This window comes from Vidua macroura, chromosome 14 (assembly GCF_024509145.1).
Source record: "Vidua macroura isolate BioBank_ID:100142 chromosome 14, ASM2450914v1, whole genome shotgun sequence".
NCBI lineage: Eukaryota > Metazoa > Chordata > Aves > Passeriformes > Viduidae > Vidua > Vidua macroura.
The window spans coordinates 18,721,855-18,738,130 of record NC_071584.1 but is presented as its reverse complement, the minus strand read 5'-3'; the positions used below and the strand labels follow the sequence as shown (position 1 = coordinate 18,738,130).

General features: G+C 39.7%; 1 protein-coding gene across 1 annotated transcript in view; it reads right to left on the bottom strand.

Annotated features, from left to right (window-relative positions):
* The window catches only part of PCDH11X (protocadherin 11 X-linked), a 383,656-nt gene that overhangs the window by 357,452 nt on the left and 9,928 nt on the right, over window positions 1–16,276 (bottom strand). Inside the window, exons 2-3 of the mRNA XM_053990341.1 lie at window positions 6,477–6,524; window positions 871–3,357 (exon numbers count right to left, since the gene is read on the bottom strand). Of these exons, the coding sequence (XP_053846316.1) occupies window positions 871–3,357; window positions 6,477–6,524 (2,535 nt within the window). The remainder of the gene's footprint in view (window positions 1–870; window positions 3,358–6,476; window positions 6,525–16,276) is intronic.

The window sequence follows — 16,276 nt, the reverse complement described above, 5'->3', positions numbered from 1 at the left end:
AACTATCCCCACTGAAAACTTTGTGATACTTGGGAAGAAAGAGAGGCAAATAGAAAAATAGAAAAGTTTTATTAAACTGTTCAACATATGGATAAATATTAGATTCTATTTCCAGTGACTTAAAGCTTTTCTGTAGGGTCTTCAAGAATACAGGGTACTTGAGTTCTCAATTTATTTTTAATTTTAGGCTGAGGATTCTTTAGATATTTCCTTTGTTGTACTGCATTTCTAAGAATCTAATACCTGGTTTATCAGGCAGAGCAGCAAATAAGTGAGCTCAATTATGCTGATGCTTCTAATTTTTCCCCTAACTTTGCCTGCCAGCTGTCATTCCACCAGACTTAAGGCTCCTTCCAGTCTGAAAATGCCTGAAACTCTCCAAGGAAAATCCTCGCCTGCTCCTGAGAGACCTTGAAGCAAAGCTACGCCCAAATGAAGGCTGCAATTCCGGACTCCATTAATATTAAGAACCACTTATGAGCTCCTGTAAAGCTTTATTGCTTTCCACCTAGATTGTCTGGATCCTCGAGCACACCAGGCTGGAGAGGACAGTCCCACTCTGAGCCTTCCCAGCTGCTCGAGGTCCCGCGGTGAGGTGGGAAGTGCCATGCTGCCATCTGCAGTCAGGACACCACCACGGGGATCTCTGCCTGCTCCATCTCCTCACAGACAACGCTCTTTTCCCTTCTCATTTTCTGCCTTACCGCTCAGCAAGCTGGAATTGTTTGTTTTGCAACGCCTCGATCGAATACGGACTCTCAAAGCTTTACTGCTTGCAGGAGAACTTATCTTGCAGCACTTCAAACTGGAGTTACAGGATTGGCAAAGTAAGGAGGGAAGGAGGAAGAAAGCACCTTAAAATTCCATTACCTGTCTGGTGTGTATGGGGCCTGGGGTCTTGAAGCCTCCTTGACAGCTGCATTCAGAAACACTGTAAGGGTCCGAGCTGCTGGATGAGCACTTGGAAAGTGAGTCACAGCCCACCACAAAGGTGTTATCTAGAGGCAATTCCTGAATGACATGGTGCTTCTTGGGGGGTACAGGAGTCTCAGGTTTAATTTGAAAGGTAGGCTGTGGAGAAGCAGACTTGTAGTGCTTTGCTAAGTCTGGGCTATCAGGTTTAAATGTGGTTGGTGTGGTGGCCCAGTTATACTTTCCCATAGTCTGTTCTTCTAGCTCTACAGGAATGTCTAAAGTGCCATTTATGTGCTCATGGCCAGGATCATCGGGCTTAGATTCTTCAATAGTCACAAAGTTGAGGAGGAGACTCTTTGGAGAGCGCTTCTTCTTCTTCTTCTTTTTCTTGATCTGCCTATTCTCTTGGTTGGGGGAAACCCATTCACCACTCTGCTTATTTTTTTGGACAACCTTGTGCCTGGGCGTCTGGCGGCACCGGACTAAAGCGGTAACAAAAATTACCAGAATAACTGTCATGGTGCCTGCAATAATGGCAATGATGATCTTGACATAATCATTGGTCTGTGGGGTTATCTCACCATCCCCAATGTTCTGGCCAACTGGAGTTTCCATATTCCTACGCACCAGCTCTTGCACGTAGGAGCTGTTGGTGACTGTCTCGTTCACAAACAAGTGCACCAGAGCTATCGTGTAAAGAGACTCCGGCTGTCCCAGGTCATTCACCTTGATCACCAGTCTGTGCAAGCCATGATCTGATGTAATTACCTTCTCTTTCAAAGTGATATTGCCTGTTAATTGGTCAATGGTAAACAAGCCCCTGGAGTTCCCACCTATGATGCTATAGCGGAGCTCTGCGTTCATTCCCGTGTCATTATCAACTGCAAAGACTTTAGTGACTACAGACCCCGGGCTGGCTGACGTTGGGACCAACTCATAGGAGTAATTAGATGAGGGAATAACAAAAACGGGCCTGTTATCATTTACATCAACAACATTGATGGTCACTTTGGCAGTTGAGGAACGCTGCAGTCTTCCTCCATCCACTGCTTTCACCTGGAAAGTGTATGACCCCTGCTGCTCCCTATCAAAGGTAATATTAGGCCTTATTACACCAGTAAGTGGATCTATAATGAAATTATCTCTACCATTTAAGATAGAGAGAGTGACTGCAGCGTTGTCTCCCGCGTCAGCATCCGTAACTGTGATAAGCCCCACCGTGCCATACATGGGCAGGTTTTCTGGCACATAGAAATTATATTCATTATGTGTGAAAGCAGGGCTGTTATCATTCTGGTCCAGCACTGACACCGTCACGGTAGCATTGGTCTGCAAAGGTGGCATCCCATTATCCTTAGCCAGCACAGTGAAAGAGTACCTGTCTTGCTTTTCTCTGTCCAGCTTTCTCACTGCTGTCAGGATGCCTGTGCGGCGGTCCAGGTTGAAAATTGGGGGCGCATCGGAACCCAGGATGTAGCTGATCTCGGCATTCCGCCCGCTGTCAGCATCTGTAGCACTGATCTTGGTTAGCTGAGTACCAGGAGCGTTGTTTTCAGGGATGGAAAGGCCTATGATAGGCTGTGTGAAAACTGGGGCGTTGTCGTTTTCATCCTTAATTTTGATCAGGAGCATTGCAGACTGGTTTAAGGGAGGCTTCCCTGAATCTGAAGCCACTATTTTGATGGCATATTCCCGTGTAGCTTCATAGTCTAGAAAGGTGGCTGTCTCCAGGAGAAACTGATTATCAAACACTGGTTTTAGCCTGAAAGGGACATCATGATCTGTAAAACAGGTAACTTTCCCATTCTGATCAGCGTCCTTGTCCATCACTGTTATCAAAGCAATTTTTGTATTAAGGGGGGCCTTCTCAGACAAAAGCACTGTCCCGTTCACCGGGTTGATGATGTACCTGGTGTCTATGGATGGGACATTGTCATTGATATCTGTGACATTCACAGTCACCGTTGCTCTTGACGGAGTGGAGCTGCCATCGCTGGCCAGAACAGTCAGTTTGTGCACAGGAGATTCCTCCCTGTCCAGCGGCTCCCTGATGGTGATGAGGCCAGTGGTGTTATCGATGGCAAAGAGCCTTTTGGCCAGGCTGGAGATCTGGTTGCTGAAATAGAAGTGGATTTGTGCATTGGAGCCCAGGTCTGCGTCGGTGGCGTGGAGCTGAGACACAGAGGTGCCCACGGGGGCATTTTCGGGCACGCTGACCTCGACGTCGTTCTCCTTGAAGACCGGGCGGTTGTCGTTGACATCGGTCACCGTCACCTGCAGGATGGCAGTGCTGGACCTCGGGGGGCTCCCACCATCTTCAACCTTGATTTTCATCACATAGGTGTCCTTCTGCTCCCTATCCAGGATCTGCTGGACAATCAGTTGAGGCCACTTATCTCCCTCAGGTGTCTCAGTTATGTCAAGACCAAATACATTTTGACCCTACGAGACACAGAAAGAACACACTTTAGCTTGACAGTGTATTTGAAAAGAAAAAATATCACATTATTTTTCTGAAATTGTCATGGAATACATATTTATGCATATACTCTATACAGGAATATACATTTTTATATTTATGTTTATTTTTCCATATCTAGTTTTGCGTTAAGCTCCAGAGCCTTGAGAAAGCTTCAGAGCAAGCATGGCAATAAACAGATACTCTAGAAAAAGGGGAAATGTGAGAGTGATGGGGATTTTTTCATCCAGATTCTCTATTTCTAAAGAAAAGTTATTAAATTCCTGGACTGATGTAATTCAGTTTCTCTGTTGTATGAGTGAGTGTGGAAATGAGGAATGAAGACAAAGTTCAGTCACTGGAGAACCTATTCCAATATTCAATTTCAAGGAAACCAACAGAGATAAAGGGATTATTTCTCTGTTTGTGGAGCAACATGATCTGAAACAATTAGCATTAAAAAAGGCAAACCAAAACAAAAAAACACCCAAACAAATAATAAAATAAAATAAAAAAAAAAAAAATACCATCACTGATAAAGTGCTTAAGTGCTTACTACATCATTTAGATGTCAGATGATACAGACAAAACTAGGTCCTAACAGTTCATCAGAAATTTATTTAAAAACTCATTGAAACTATTCCTGCATTCATCAATATATATTTTATATTTGTAGCAAAATTACAATCCCAGTGAAAAAAAAAAAATCTATTTTCATTTCAAAAAATATCACAGAACTGTGAGATCAATTTGAAAATTATCAATATTTTCCTGGGGTTTGTTGAACATCTCTGGAACTGCACCAGAATGCTACATATATTGCACAAACACAGCTTTCTTAAAAAACAGTAGTGCTGACAAATCTGCTAAAATAAATATTGGAATCTAGAACTAAATTCCCTCTCTCTTCTGCTGTCTCTTCAGACAAGCAGGAATGAAGAGCAGTGTAATTATCCTCTTCTCTCATATCTCACCACGCAGAGGAATGATGTAAAGGCAATTTTCCAGCCACATCTTCCATAAGGGCAGGGCTAGAGTGCAGATGGCTAATGCTGAATGTGGGGTGACCAGAAAAAAGAAGACATAAATAAAATTGTGGACTAACCAGTAGTTTATTTTTATGTGTAATATTTGTAATAATGAACAACTGTTCTTTCTCTGCTTATTTGTCTCCTCTTTCACCCCCACTCAGGTATCTGCCATAGAATCATGGATGGTTTGGGGTGGAAGGGACCTTAAAGATCCTCTCATTTCCACTGGACCAGGTCCACTTGTGCTCTGAACTGGTTTGAGACACTCCAGAACAGAGCAAAAGAAAACATTCCCAGTCTTCAAGGTTCCTTATTTCTCATTAGCTGCAAAAGATTTGTGTCCCCCGTATCTTGTACCCACCACTAAGTGAATACATTTATAGCTTCTACACACTTCTGAGCGAGGCTGAACTCTCTGATTTGTTTCTCAAAGCCAGATTTTGACTCTACATAAGCCATCTTTTATTTCATGGCACAGAACTATTCATCCACGCATGCAAAAATCACTCTGCCACTTGCACAGCATTTGTGGCAACATTAAGTTGCAACTGGGGACAGTATAAAGTAAACTGGAACACATTTTGAAGTAATAAAACAAATACAGATTTGGCTTCTTTAGCAGAAGGCACGAAAATATAAGCCCTGCAAATTGTTTCTAAATCAAGATATACATTTTGAACCAATTAGGGTAAATTTTAGAATGGTAATTCTATGCTGATAGGAAGCAGAGCGTGAGTTTCCTCTTCATATTCAATCTGGCTAGCAGTTATTTGCAATAAATTTCATAATTACTAAGAAATTATAAATTATATATTCTATGCTTCAACGTAGATTCCAGAGGAAAGAAAATAGCAGAAGCCAGAGTAAAAGCAACCTGTCAGCTCTCTTTACCTCTTTATTTGTACACAAGCTGACAGATGGGCACTGATTATTCTGTCATTAGATCCCACAGCTACAAGAACTTGGTACAGACTTTGAATTCACGTGGCTGCACGTCTGTGTGCCCATCTCTGCTCTTCTCATCCAGAATGGGAGAGGGGCTTTTCATCATAGCAGATGAGTTTGATATAAAATGTGGTGCTTTAGCTCCCCATTATTAGCTGTGAATGACTAGAGAACAGAAAGGAATGCAAAGATCTCTTCCAAGTTCATTATTAACACTTGAATTATTTTCTGTGGAAAGAAATATTATCCATGTCTATTTCTTCCTATTCATTACAGGCTTAGACATCTTTTTAAACCACAGAAAAACCATTACAGAGAAGAAGACTTTCTCTTAACTCTAACAAGAGTAACTATTTCAAGTTGTTGAAACAAGAATATTTCACGTTGTTTAATAGATAAGGTTAGGTGTGATATGCTGCAAATTAACAAACACATTTTCTAGGAACAGATAGTTCTCACATTCTAAATACTCCAAAAAAATTGGTGAAACATTCAAGAAATACATTTTTAAGATTATAAATATCTAATTCTCTCCATTATGAGCAAAGAAATTGAGAACTAAAATGAGAAACATGAACAAAAACCTTCAGGATTAATTTCTTGATGTTGAAGTAAATAGCTCCATCATCATTATAATTTCAGTGAAGTTAAAATTTCCTTTAGGGTCAGATTTCTACTGGGACTGAACTGCACCTCAGTCACCACATCATCCCAGTGATCTGAAGGATTTGTTTACACTGGGAAGGGCAAGAATCCATTGGAAAAGCACAGTAGATAATTAACAGTTATAGAAATCCTTTGCCCATTAAAACAACTGGTAGAAATAATCTGCTCCATTGATATCTCTACCCTTACAGAAGAAAGGGAGTGAGAAGTACGAGAGATTGTTTAAATTTAAAAATACAATTTAAGCACTAACTATTGGAGGCAAACCAATGTTATGCCCATCTCAGAGCCTGGATTAGCTTAAAGAGGTTCTGACCCTGCTCACAAGATCCCTTATCAGGGCAATAAGGAGCTCTGTTACCTTATCCAATTCTCATTACAGCCTTTTCCATGGACTTACACACACATTCTCTCAAATAATGAAACTTTCTTGCTGAACACTCCCTACTGTGTATATTTACCTGGTCATTTGTAATGGATCCAAATGTCCTTTTCGGAGCTGTTTTGGGCTGTCATGTGAATAAAAAATTAGAGAGTATTTTAAAAATTGCAACATTTAGGTGGTTTCATAAATACATAATCAATGACACACGGACACAGAGTGTGGTAAGCTAGAACAGCCCCTAAGTGCTACAGACAGGACTGGATGTGACAAAGTGCACCAGAAGTCTACACAGAGATATTGCATTTCATAGCATTTCACCACAGGATTTTGTTAAATCTGTGGGGTACTGACTGCCTGGACACTGTTGGGAAGAATGGGAAAATAGATCAGCTTCTGGTTAATGCTGATAACAGAGGCACAGTCCACTGTGTTCAAAACATCCTATGGACCTGCACTTGCAGAGCAGTAAATTGGCAGAAAGCAGGAATCTCTCAAAGAAGTGGGAAGGGAAAGAATATTGTGCTAAATAATGCTACAAACCCAACTGCTTGTAATACAAAGTACTCAGATTGAGAGAGGCTACCAGTGATTATTCCTTAAAACATACTAATTATGTAATTGTGTGTAACAAGTCTCCTTTGTTAGCTGACAAAGGGTAGATCAACGCTGTCCCCAGTCTTCGCTCAAAAGAGGATTCTGAACCTCCAGAGAAAGCCTCAGGAGCAAAGACAGCTCATTGTTTTGTGGCTACATCTTCACCCTACACTTATCACAAATACTTCAGACACTGTAAATGACAAACACATCACGAGATGTCCTTGGTTCAGCTGAAACTCAAACAGAAGTCAAGAGCCATGCTCAGCTCAGGCTTTTACCAATATTCTACGGGAACTGATCTCAATTGGCTATTGCAATAATCTAGAAGTACACATTTATTGCACGTTAACAATCGTCTTAAAAAAAAAAAAAAAGGAAGAAAAAGAAAAATATTAAAAGGTTGGTTTCTCATTAGAAAGTAAATCAGTAATTAATTAATTAAGTAATTACTTAAATAAAAACTTTTGGCTGAAATGTAGTTTTGAGTCCAAAGGACTCTGAAATCTTTTCCAAAAGTCCAGAAAATAATGCACGCTTGCAAAATGCTGGTTATTTTGCATGGAACAACACAGAAAATCTCTGCAGATCTTCTGCAGAACTACAAGATGGGTCCCAGACACTTTTTCCTTGCCTGTTTTTGCCAAGACATATGGAAGTGCTCTGTGACTGTGCTGTCTGTCAGCAGAGAAGAGAGCACAGCAGCACAACTCCAGTTCTGGATGCAGGAGAACAGACCACACAGCTACACAGTGGACAACTTCTTCTATAAAAGCTGAAAACTAAACTCGCAGTTTTCTTTCCAAGGTGATACTTTGGCTGTGAAATTGTGAATTCCAAAGCCAAGTTAACGTCTTAAACACTAAATATTCCACGTGGTAGGCAATAATGGATCTGTGTGTCTGTAATGGGTGCATATGAATGCACTCAGATCCAAACTAGCCTAAGTGGTGTAGCTCTAATAAAGGTCCCAAGTCTGCTATTACTCACCCAGTGTGCAATTTGCTGTCCATGCATTCTAGAAAATTACCATTTTTTGGACAGCTGTCCTGCTTAAAGACTCCACAGTCACTCTCATGACATCCCACAGCTTACAACCCAAAGTTACTGGAAATAAGTGTCATTAGTAGCAGCAGTTACCTTATTAACTGAGTGGCAGAACTTCAAAGGAGAAAAATAACATTACAAAGGTAAGAATTTTTTATAATGCAGACCTCAGCAGATGCAGAGTTGCTTACAGATTTGAAACATTCTCTTTGTCAAAGCAATGCAGCCTTTTAATTTGTAGGCCAAGATTTTTAAGGCTTTTGTTCAATTTATGGTTTTCTGTCAGTGTCATGCACTGTTTTCATTGGTTTCCTTTGAAGCAAGAAAAAAGTTTAGCTTGGAATAAACTGAACTTTCAGGTTCAGAACCACAGTAAAAATAGGATTTGTAAGCATCCAATTATGCACAAACCTAAAGTGCATTTTCTGCATTCGGAATCCTAATTAGCTCCATTCCTACATAAGACTTGAGGAGCTCATACTATGAGCAATGTCTACACCATAACTTGCTACTTTTCCTCCTCCTATATAAGAGCTCCTACAAATGGAAAACACTGCCAGAATGTCTCTCCATTTACACAACCACACACAAAACTGCTCTTGTCCCTTGAAACAAGAGCAAGCACAGCGCTGTGGATGGGATCAGTAGAACACAAGGGTAAGAATGAACCACTTTATGCTGGAAAGGAACAGCAAAAAGTATAACGTGGAATGAAGAAGAGGACAACCAATGTATTTAACACTGATTTTCTGAAAAAGAAAAGAAAAGAAAAGAAAAGGCTAGGAAGCTTACCCAAAAATGAAATTACTTCCTTAGAAATATACATTTTATTTTTATTATTACAAAACTTAAAGAGTCCTAATAATTTGCTGGAGTCTCCTTAAACTGTTCAGATGACTTGGTCCCTTCTTTGAGGACTCTTTTTCAATCTTGTCATGTTCTAATCATTGTCTACTTTATTTTCTAAGATAGGTAGATCTAAAATTTTTTCATCCTACTCAATTCTTGGCATTCAACTGTCAGAAACTGTTTATTAGATCATATTTCTCCATTGAGGAGAAACAATTAGGGACAGTCAATACTATGTTCTTGATTTATTTACTTTTTTTGCTGCCCTATTTTCTTAAGTCTACACTGTGAGCCTGAAACTCCCTAACTTCAAAGTGTTAATATTTTTCATCACAAGTTTTACAAGGCAGAGCTGAAAATTGGTAACCTTGTGAACTTCACATTTTGAAGACTGCAGCAGGTTTCATGAATAAAAAGAGAGTTCTCTTTCTATAGCACATCTTTGAAATGTTGTTTCAAGTTGAGTTGTTTGTGGGTTCTTAATTAAATCTAATTTATCTTTTCAATCATGGATGACAAAACAAAAAACAAAAACAAAACAAAAAACCAACAAAGAAAACCAAAACCTAAAAAACCCCCAGAAACCTGAATCTTTTATTTTAATAGAAATTCACTTCATCCTCCTCTACAAGCTAGGGTGGCAATAATGGCAAACCCACATTGCTGCATTAACAGGACACCAAATTCCCAAGAAACTCCTTTCAAGGAACTGGGCCATCACTTGAGTGGTCTTTCACAATGCACAGCAAACATACAATTATATATTTCAGAAAAATATGCAGCTGCACCACAAAACTGTGAGGAATTTCTGTTCACAATACTTCTGCTGTATAAATAGCTGTAGACTAACTAAAGATGGGAAATTGAAGTACAGAGACACTTTTACCAATTGTCCAAAGTTTGTAGCTGGTCTGAAAAAGTCAGCCACTTCTGAGTTACTAATCATGTTTAAAATTAAACTTCAGCATTTTAAACTTTAGAAACTAACCATTAGAATGCAACTTTAGGAGCTAAACTTTAGAATTGAAAACTTCAAGCGAAATTCTTTCATTTAGAGACACTTTGACCAAAATAAGAGAGGTCAACAGCTGCAGGTAACAACCAGGGAGGAAACCTCCCCTCTTAATCTCCTCCATTACAGTTGTTCAGAAATATTCACAGACATCCTACTGAACAAAAAGCTACATTTTCAACACCCTGAGCATATTCAGATTAAGGTATTAAACATGTTTGAGCTTTGCTCTGAATTCCCATGGTAAAGCTCCAGACACCTGACGTTTCTGCCTTTGGATTCACTCCCTATAGATATATAATGAAGGAAAAAAAAATAGGATTTATATCAGGCAACAATACAGCCAACAAGTGCATTTGATATTTGCATTATACAAGGTGACAGTTACATATTTGCTCTATTTCCTAGCTGAGAACAGGCACAGAACCGAGGATGTGTGAGGAAGAGAAATAAATGAGTACAAGGCTCCAGTGCAGCGCTGTGCCTGTGGAGGGAAGCACTAACAATCCTGTTCAGCTGCTCAGAACAGCTCCTAAATCACAACCTCATTGTGCCTCGACAGCCAAAGGCTCTGTCTGAGCTCCCAGTGGCACATTTGGAGCTCGGGGTGAGCCCTGCCAGGTGTTGGTGAGGGGTGAACCCGCTGTGCCCTCCCTCTCACAGCCTGCTGGTGAGCACATCAGCTCTGCCAGGCAGGAGGGGATTAAACCTGACAGCCACTTGTGCAGCAGGAAATACAAACATCCCAGACAGTTCTGAAAATTCCTCTCATCAGGGGCTGTGCAGCATCCCCAGCTTGCAGTGATTCCAGTGGGGACTGGGGGTAATGGGTGTGTGCGGATTCAGTTTGTGGCAAATGGGAATAACAAAATATAAAATAGACTGGAATCCTTCTGCTTTGCTGCAAAGCATCTGCAAATCAACATTCATTAAATTAATGTATAGTTATTATCTCAGTCCCTCCTATACATACATGCACACACAAATTCAGTGTGTATGATATTGTTAAATGCATGGCATCTTCATTTAGAACAATCCATATTCTAACCTCTGATGCTGCAGCTTTTCCAACAAGTTTTTTAGCAAGATTGTCTTCTTTGACCTAACACCCTTCTAAAGCTCAAGTTCAGCTGGGAACAAAATCACTGTATCTTCCCTTTATGCTTACATTTCTAGGAAAAATTGCTGACAAATCTTCCATCTGAACAGCAGGAGCATCTCACACACACACGTGGAACCTCCCACACTTCCAGAAACACAAGGAAATTCCTTCATGTGCAGGGACAGCACTTTAATGTCCATGTGTCACTGCTTTATGAATGTTGATTAAAAAAATCCACAGCCTTAACGGAGAAAATTCACAATCAATGCAAAAATATAACAGGGTGAGAAAAAAAACTCTAGCAGAAAAGAGTTTATATCCTCCACTTGGAACAGATTTCCCCCAGCTTCCACAAGCAGGCTTTAGGAATTCCAGACCTGTCACAACCACTGCAGAAATGACCTGATCACAATCCTCTCTCAAGGCCTCCACTCTGCAGGGTTTTGTAAAAATCAAAATAAGAAAGAGTGCGTGCGTGTGACATTTAACTGCCACAGGATCAGTTTTGCTTTGGAAAAAAATAAAGCTATACTTTTTCAAGGAATGAAAACTTATCCTTTTTTTATTACTCTCAGAAAATAACAGTGAGACTCCCATATTAAACTGTAAGAGTATGTGATGTATGCAGGATGCCACTTCACTGCACATGGGAAGATAATAAATAATACTGCAATTTCAGAGGAATAAATGGGAGATGGCTGCTGAGAAGACAGTGACACTACTAAAAATAGCTCTAGAAAATTCTGAAACTCAGTAAATAGAAGTATTTGGGGATAAACCAAAAATTTTCTGGTGCTGGATTTCTCAGGAACTTGACTTCTTCCTCCTCCAGTGTTACTGACTCCTATTTATCTGACTCACAAGAACAAGAGCAAGATGAAAAAGGAGAAAGATTTCCTTACTGTAAGGCAGCAACTTGAGTCTGAAAATCAATTTTGAGAAGAAATCTCTTGCTACCTGTGTGTATTGAAAGTTCTAGCAAATAAATTGTCCTGACTTTCCAGTTAATGAGTTATATTCTGAGAAAATGCTTCCCTGTGAGTTTGGGATCAAAAAATCTTAGAAGTGTATTTGATTTATACTTCAATATATAGTTTTACTCAAGAATATATTCCTTTCTAAAAACAAAAATAAAACTCCAATTTCACTCTAATTGAATGCACTTGAGCTATTTCTCGGTCTTAAAATCAGAGGTGAAATTGATGTAACTGATTTGTAAGAAAGAAAATAAATTTAAGAATATTAGAATGGCACGTTTACAATGGAAACACCAAACACTCATAATTTCATTCCAGTTTTTCTGCTCAGTCTTTGTTCACTGTTTGTATTCCCTAATAGCAGTTTAGTCACGAATATACAATAAAAATTATAACTAATGGACAGGGATTTTTTCCTCCAAAAGGGGGAAAAAAAATCAAAGAAAACCATGAGACCCTAGAACACAATAAGCCAATATTTAAGCAGGAAGAACACCAGCTTCAGAAAGTCCATCTCCTGTTGCAGAGATCTAGATTAGTCTCACCTGGTAATGTGAGTCCTCCAATAAATTATAAACTGAGACAAACCCTCCCACTGCTCATGGGGACAAAGCAGAGAGTGGTGAATGTTAGGAGTAAGGGGAGTGATGGGATGTGTGTCCTCAGCAAGGTTAATGCCAGAATAAATAACACAGCTCAGGAGTTATTTAGCAAGGCAACTGCCCTCTCACGAAGTGTGCTATTACAGAAAAAGCAAATTAAACAAAGGTTGGTGAAGCCATTTCTCCCCAGCAGTGACTCCTATAACCCAAGTCAAAGGGAAAACCCAAGCTTTCCCAGGTCTGGGTGCACACACAAAGTACTTTTTTGAGGTTAATTTAATCAGTGTTCTAAAGCAGATGTTCCCAAACAACAGCTCACACATTGTTTGTGATGCAATAAAGCTCCATAACAGGCACACACAGAAATTGGACCTGAGGCCTCTTCCTCAGCCAAAACCATGAACAGCTCTGGGGTGCTGCCACCATTCCAGGCAGGAAGGTGTCAGGGTGGCAAAGCAGAGCTGAGAACTTCCCCAGACCCCTCCCAGCTCCCACTCTGACCATAACCCCTGGTCAAACCCCCAGCACGGTGCCCAGAGCACCCATCCTGCCTGGAAAGCAAAGACAGCACCTCCCAGCCACACACAGGAGAGGAACAGGGATGGGACAGAGCATCCTCTGGGAATGAGAACATGCTCTCAATAATTCAGTGTGAAGCTCAGCTTTTGAAAAATGTGATGTAAACAAGCGAGTCCACCAAAGCCAACCCATTAATACTAATATTTCATCCTGAAATGAAATTTTATTATAACTTATGTCCATCACCTGGGAAAATGACCATTAGCATGGAATATAAAGCATAGCTCAAACAATTTAACTTAAACTGTCTTGAAACCATTTTCGACTTAGACACAAAGACTTTGTATATACCTTGATTTGTACACTTAATTATTTTCTATTTCTTTATCTTAGAGGGTTTAGCATATTGTTAGGATTCCTGTATGTTAAGGTATTAAGCTAAGAACAATAATTCAATGTATTATGTCGATGAAGCAGTCAGCTAAACAAACAGTGGATTCTGAATTCAAAGATTTAGTATGGCTTGTTACTATTTTTAAAACATGCCTAGGATGTTCTACCAAATACTACATGTGTCATTATTCATCAGGTTCACAGATACTGAAAGAACACAAAACAAGTACTCTCCAAGACAGGATTGAGTCAATTTGCTCACAGAAAGCTGCAGGACTGCTCTCTACAATAAAACAAGTTTCAGTTGTCATGTGGATTCAAAATAGAGCACTATCTTCAAATCCTAAGGTGATGCTATAAAACGAAATTTTTTATGCTTCCTACCTACAGAGTCAAAGCTCTGCTTCCACACTCAATTAACTTTACTGGTAACATAAGAAGAGGCCTACTGTGGTTATATGTGGAAGCACCCATTGTGAAATGTAAAATTAAGTGAAATCTGTTTTGAAATCCAGCATTATGGCTCTTAACAAAACAGCAAACCAGAACTAAATTACTGAAAGTGACTGTGACAGCTGAAGCCATGGAGCTTCCAAGAGGGCTCAGCATTATTAAAGATTTTCCTTATTATGCTCTTAGGCACAATCTGATTAGTTCCAACAGCTGCCCAGCAGGAAAAGCCAAGCCATCATGCCACAGGAACACTCAAAGTAAAGCACCTTGAGCTTCAGTGATGCCAGATCCAGGTAGCACACAGCACTGCAGCATCAACTCTGCCCTCCTGATTTTCAGTGGTGTCAGTATTTCAAATCAAATCATGGCAGAAGCTCCTGATCAGCGTCATGTAAGCTACTAAAACCTGTCCTGATGGATGGACTTGTTCCACAAGAGATACACCAAGAAAAGAAAAAAATACTTAAAAGGGGAGGAAAATCCACTGTGCAGAAATGTTACTCAAGTCTTTGTTAGAGGCAATGAGTAACAAAAAAGGAATTTTCTTTGCTACCTTGCTTGTGAAATTCAGTAGCCTGAAGCACATGCTCTGCTGTGACAAATGTGCCATTGAACTTTAAAACAATATTCAAAATAGATTCTGAAAGACTTCGTTCCTGTTTGCAGGAACTCTTGCAGCATTATCTGAATATTACAAGACTGCTGAGACCGATATTTTTGCCACTTCTTCCAGTGCCCTGGATGTTAAAATAGGATTTTAAGAGCCACAGACACAGCACTGACTGTGAAAGGTTCCAGAGATTTTCAGCCAGCTGGAACCCTGAATCATACACTCCATCATCAAATAATTTTGAAGTTGTTATGAAAGTTAATCAATAAAAACCACACGAGGTTTTAATTCCACAAAGGTAAATTCACTTCTGAAGAAGGCTTGACTGTTCTGCCAGTTCCTGAACATAGGCAAACTTAGGAGAAAACCATATTTCTAGTCTTGCAAAGTTTTCTGCCACTGGGAGCAGAACAAGTTCTGGTTGTATCTCTTGTCTTTACTTCCCACCTTAGCTCAAGCATATGCACATTTTAAATAGAAACCAAATTAATTTTATTTCTGCTTAATGTAATACAATGGCCATGGATATTAGTGAAAAATGACTTTGCACAGTTTCTAAGCTCCTCCATGAGCCCAGAAAACTGTATACTTTTTAAAGTTAAATAATAAAGTTGGAGTGTTTTATCACTGCATCCAAAATGCTGTTTTCATGGTATAATAATGCCACCAGTGGACTGATGTAAACAGAAATTAAAACAAGTGATCATCACAAAATGTAGTGTCTAAAACTTTGCCAATATTCTAAACACTCAAATTTTAAAATCTAGAATTTTTACAAAATAGATGCTAAAGACCACTGCAACTACACATATGGGAAAAAAGCCCCAGCAGATAAGAATATTAGAATCACCACTGCTGGGCAAGAAATCTGTGAGCCACAAACTGGCATGAGCTCAGGAAGAGCTCGGGAAGATATTCTGATGATTCCCAAGGATCTGACATCAAATGTTAAGTGACAGATCCAAGGTCAGAGGAAAACTCAATTTCATCCTGCCAGGCCACACTTGGGTCAGCCCAGAAATCAGTTCCTCCTCCTCTTGCCCTCGTGAGGAAGCTGCAGACTTTGGAAACAGAGACAAGCAAAGACTGAGAAGAGCAAAGTCCAGCTCAGATGATAAATTAAGGTGTCTGGCAAAGGTCACAACGTCTTCACATAATGCACTTCAAAAGCCAGACAATAAAAATCTCAGAGGCAGATATTAAAACAGATATTAAAACACACACACACACACACTAACAGGTTTTTCTCTTTAGCTTTGCCAAAGGTCCACTTAGACACTGAACTTCATTGCCAAGCTCTGGATGATGCTGGCAGTTGAAGGTTTGAATTATTTAAATGAAAGTTTCTTATGAGTGAGGGGCTGGACTACCTCAGAATTTAAAAATCAGCATTAATGTAGAATCTTACAAAGAAGCAGGCAATGTGGAAACTTCCAGGAACTCATTTGAGTTCTGATATTGTACAAGCACAGTAAGTATCTTGGATATTCATTATGGACAAATACTTCAGTTATGTAAAACAATAAAAATGTGAAGCCATCTGTTGTAAAACAGTAAAAGGTGATAGGAAAGCTCTATCAGTGTTCTATTTTAGGCTCTGTTTTTAAGACTGACTTTCAAATTATGGTATTCTCAACAGTTCTTGGCTTTCCCAACAAAAACCAGTTCACAAAAAAGTCATGTGTAAGTGCCAGAGTACTATTTTTGATATCAGATGG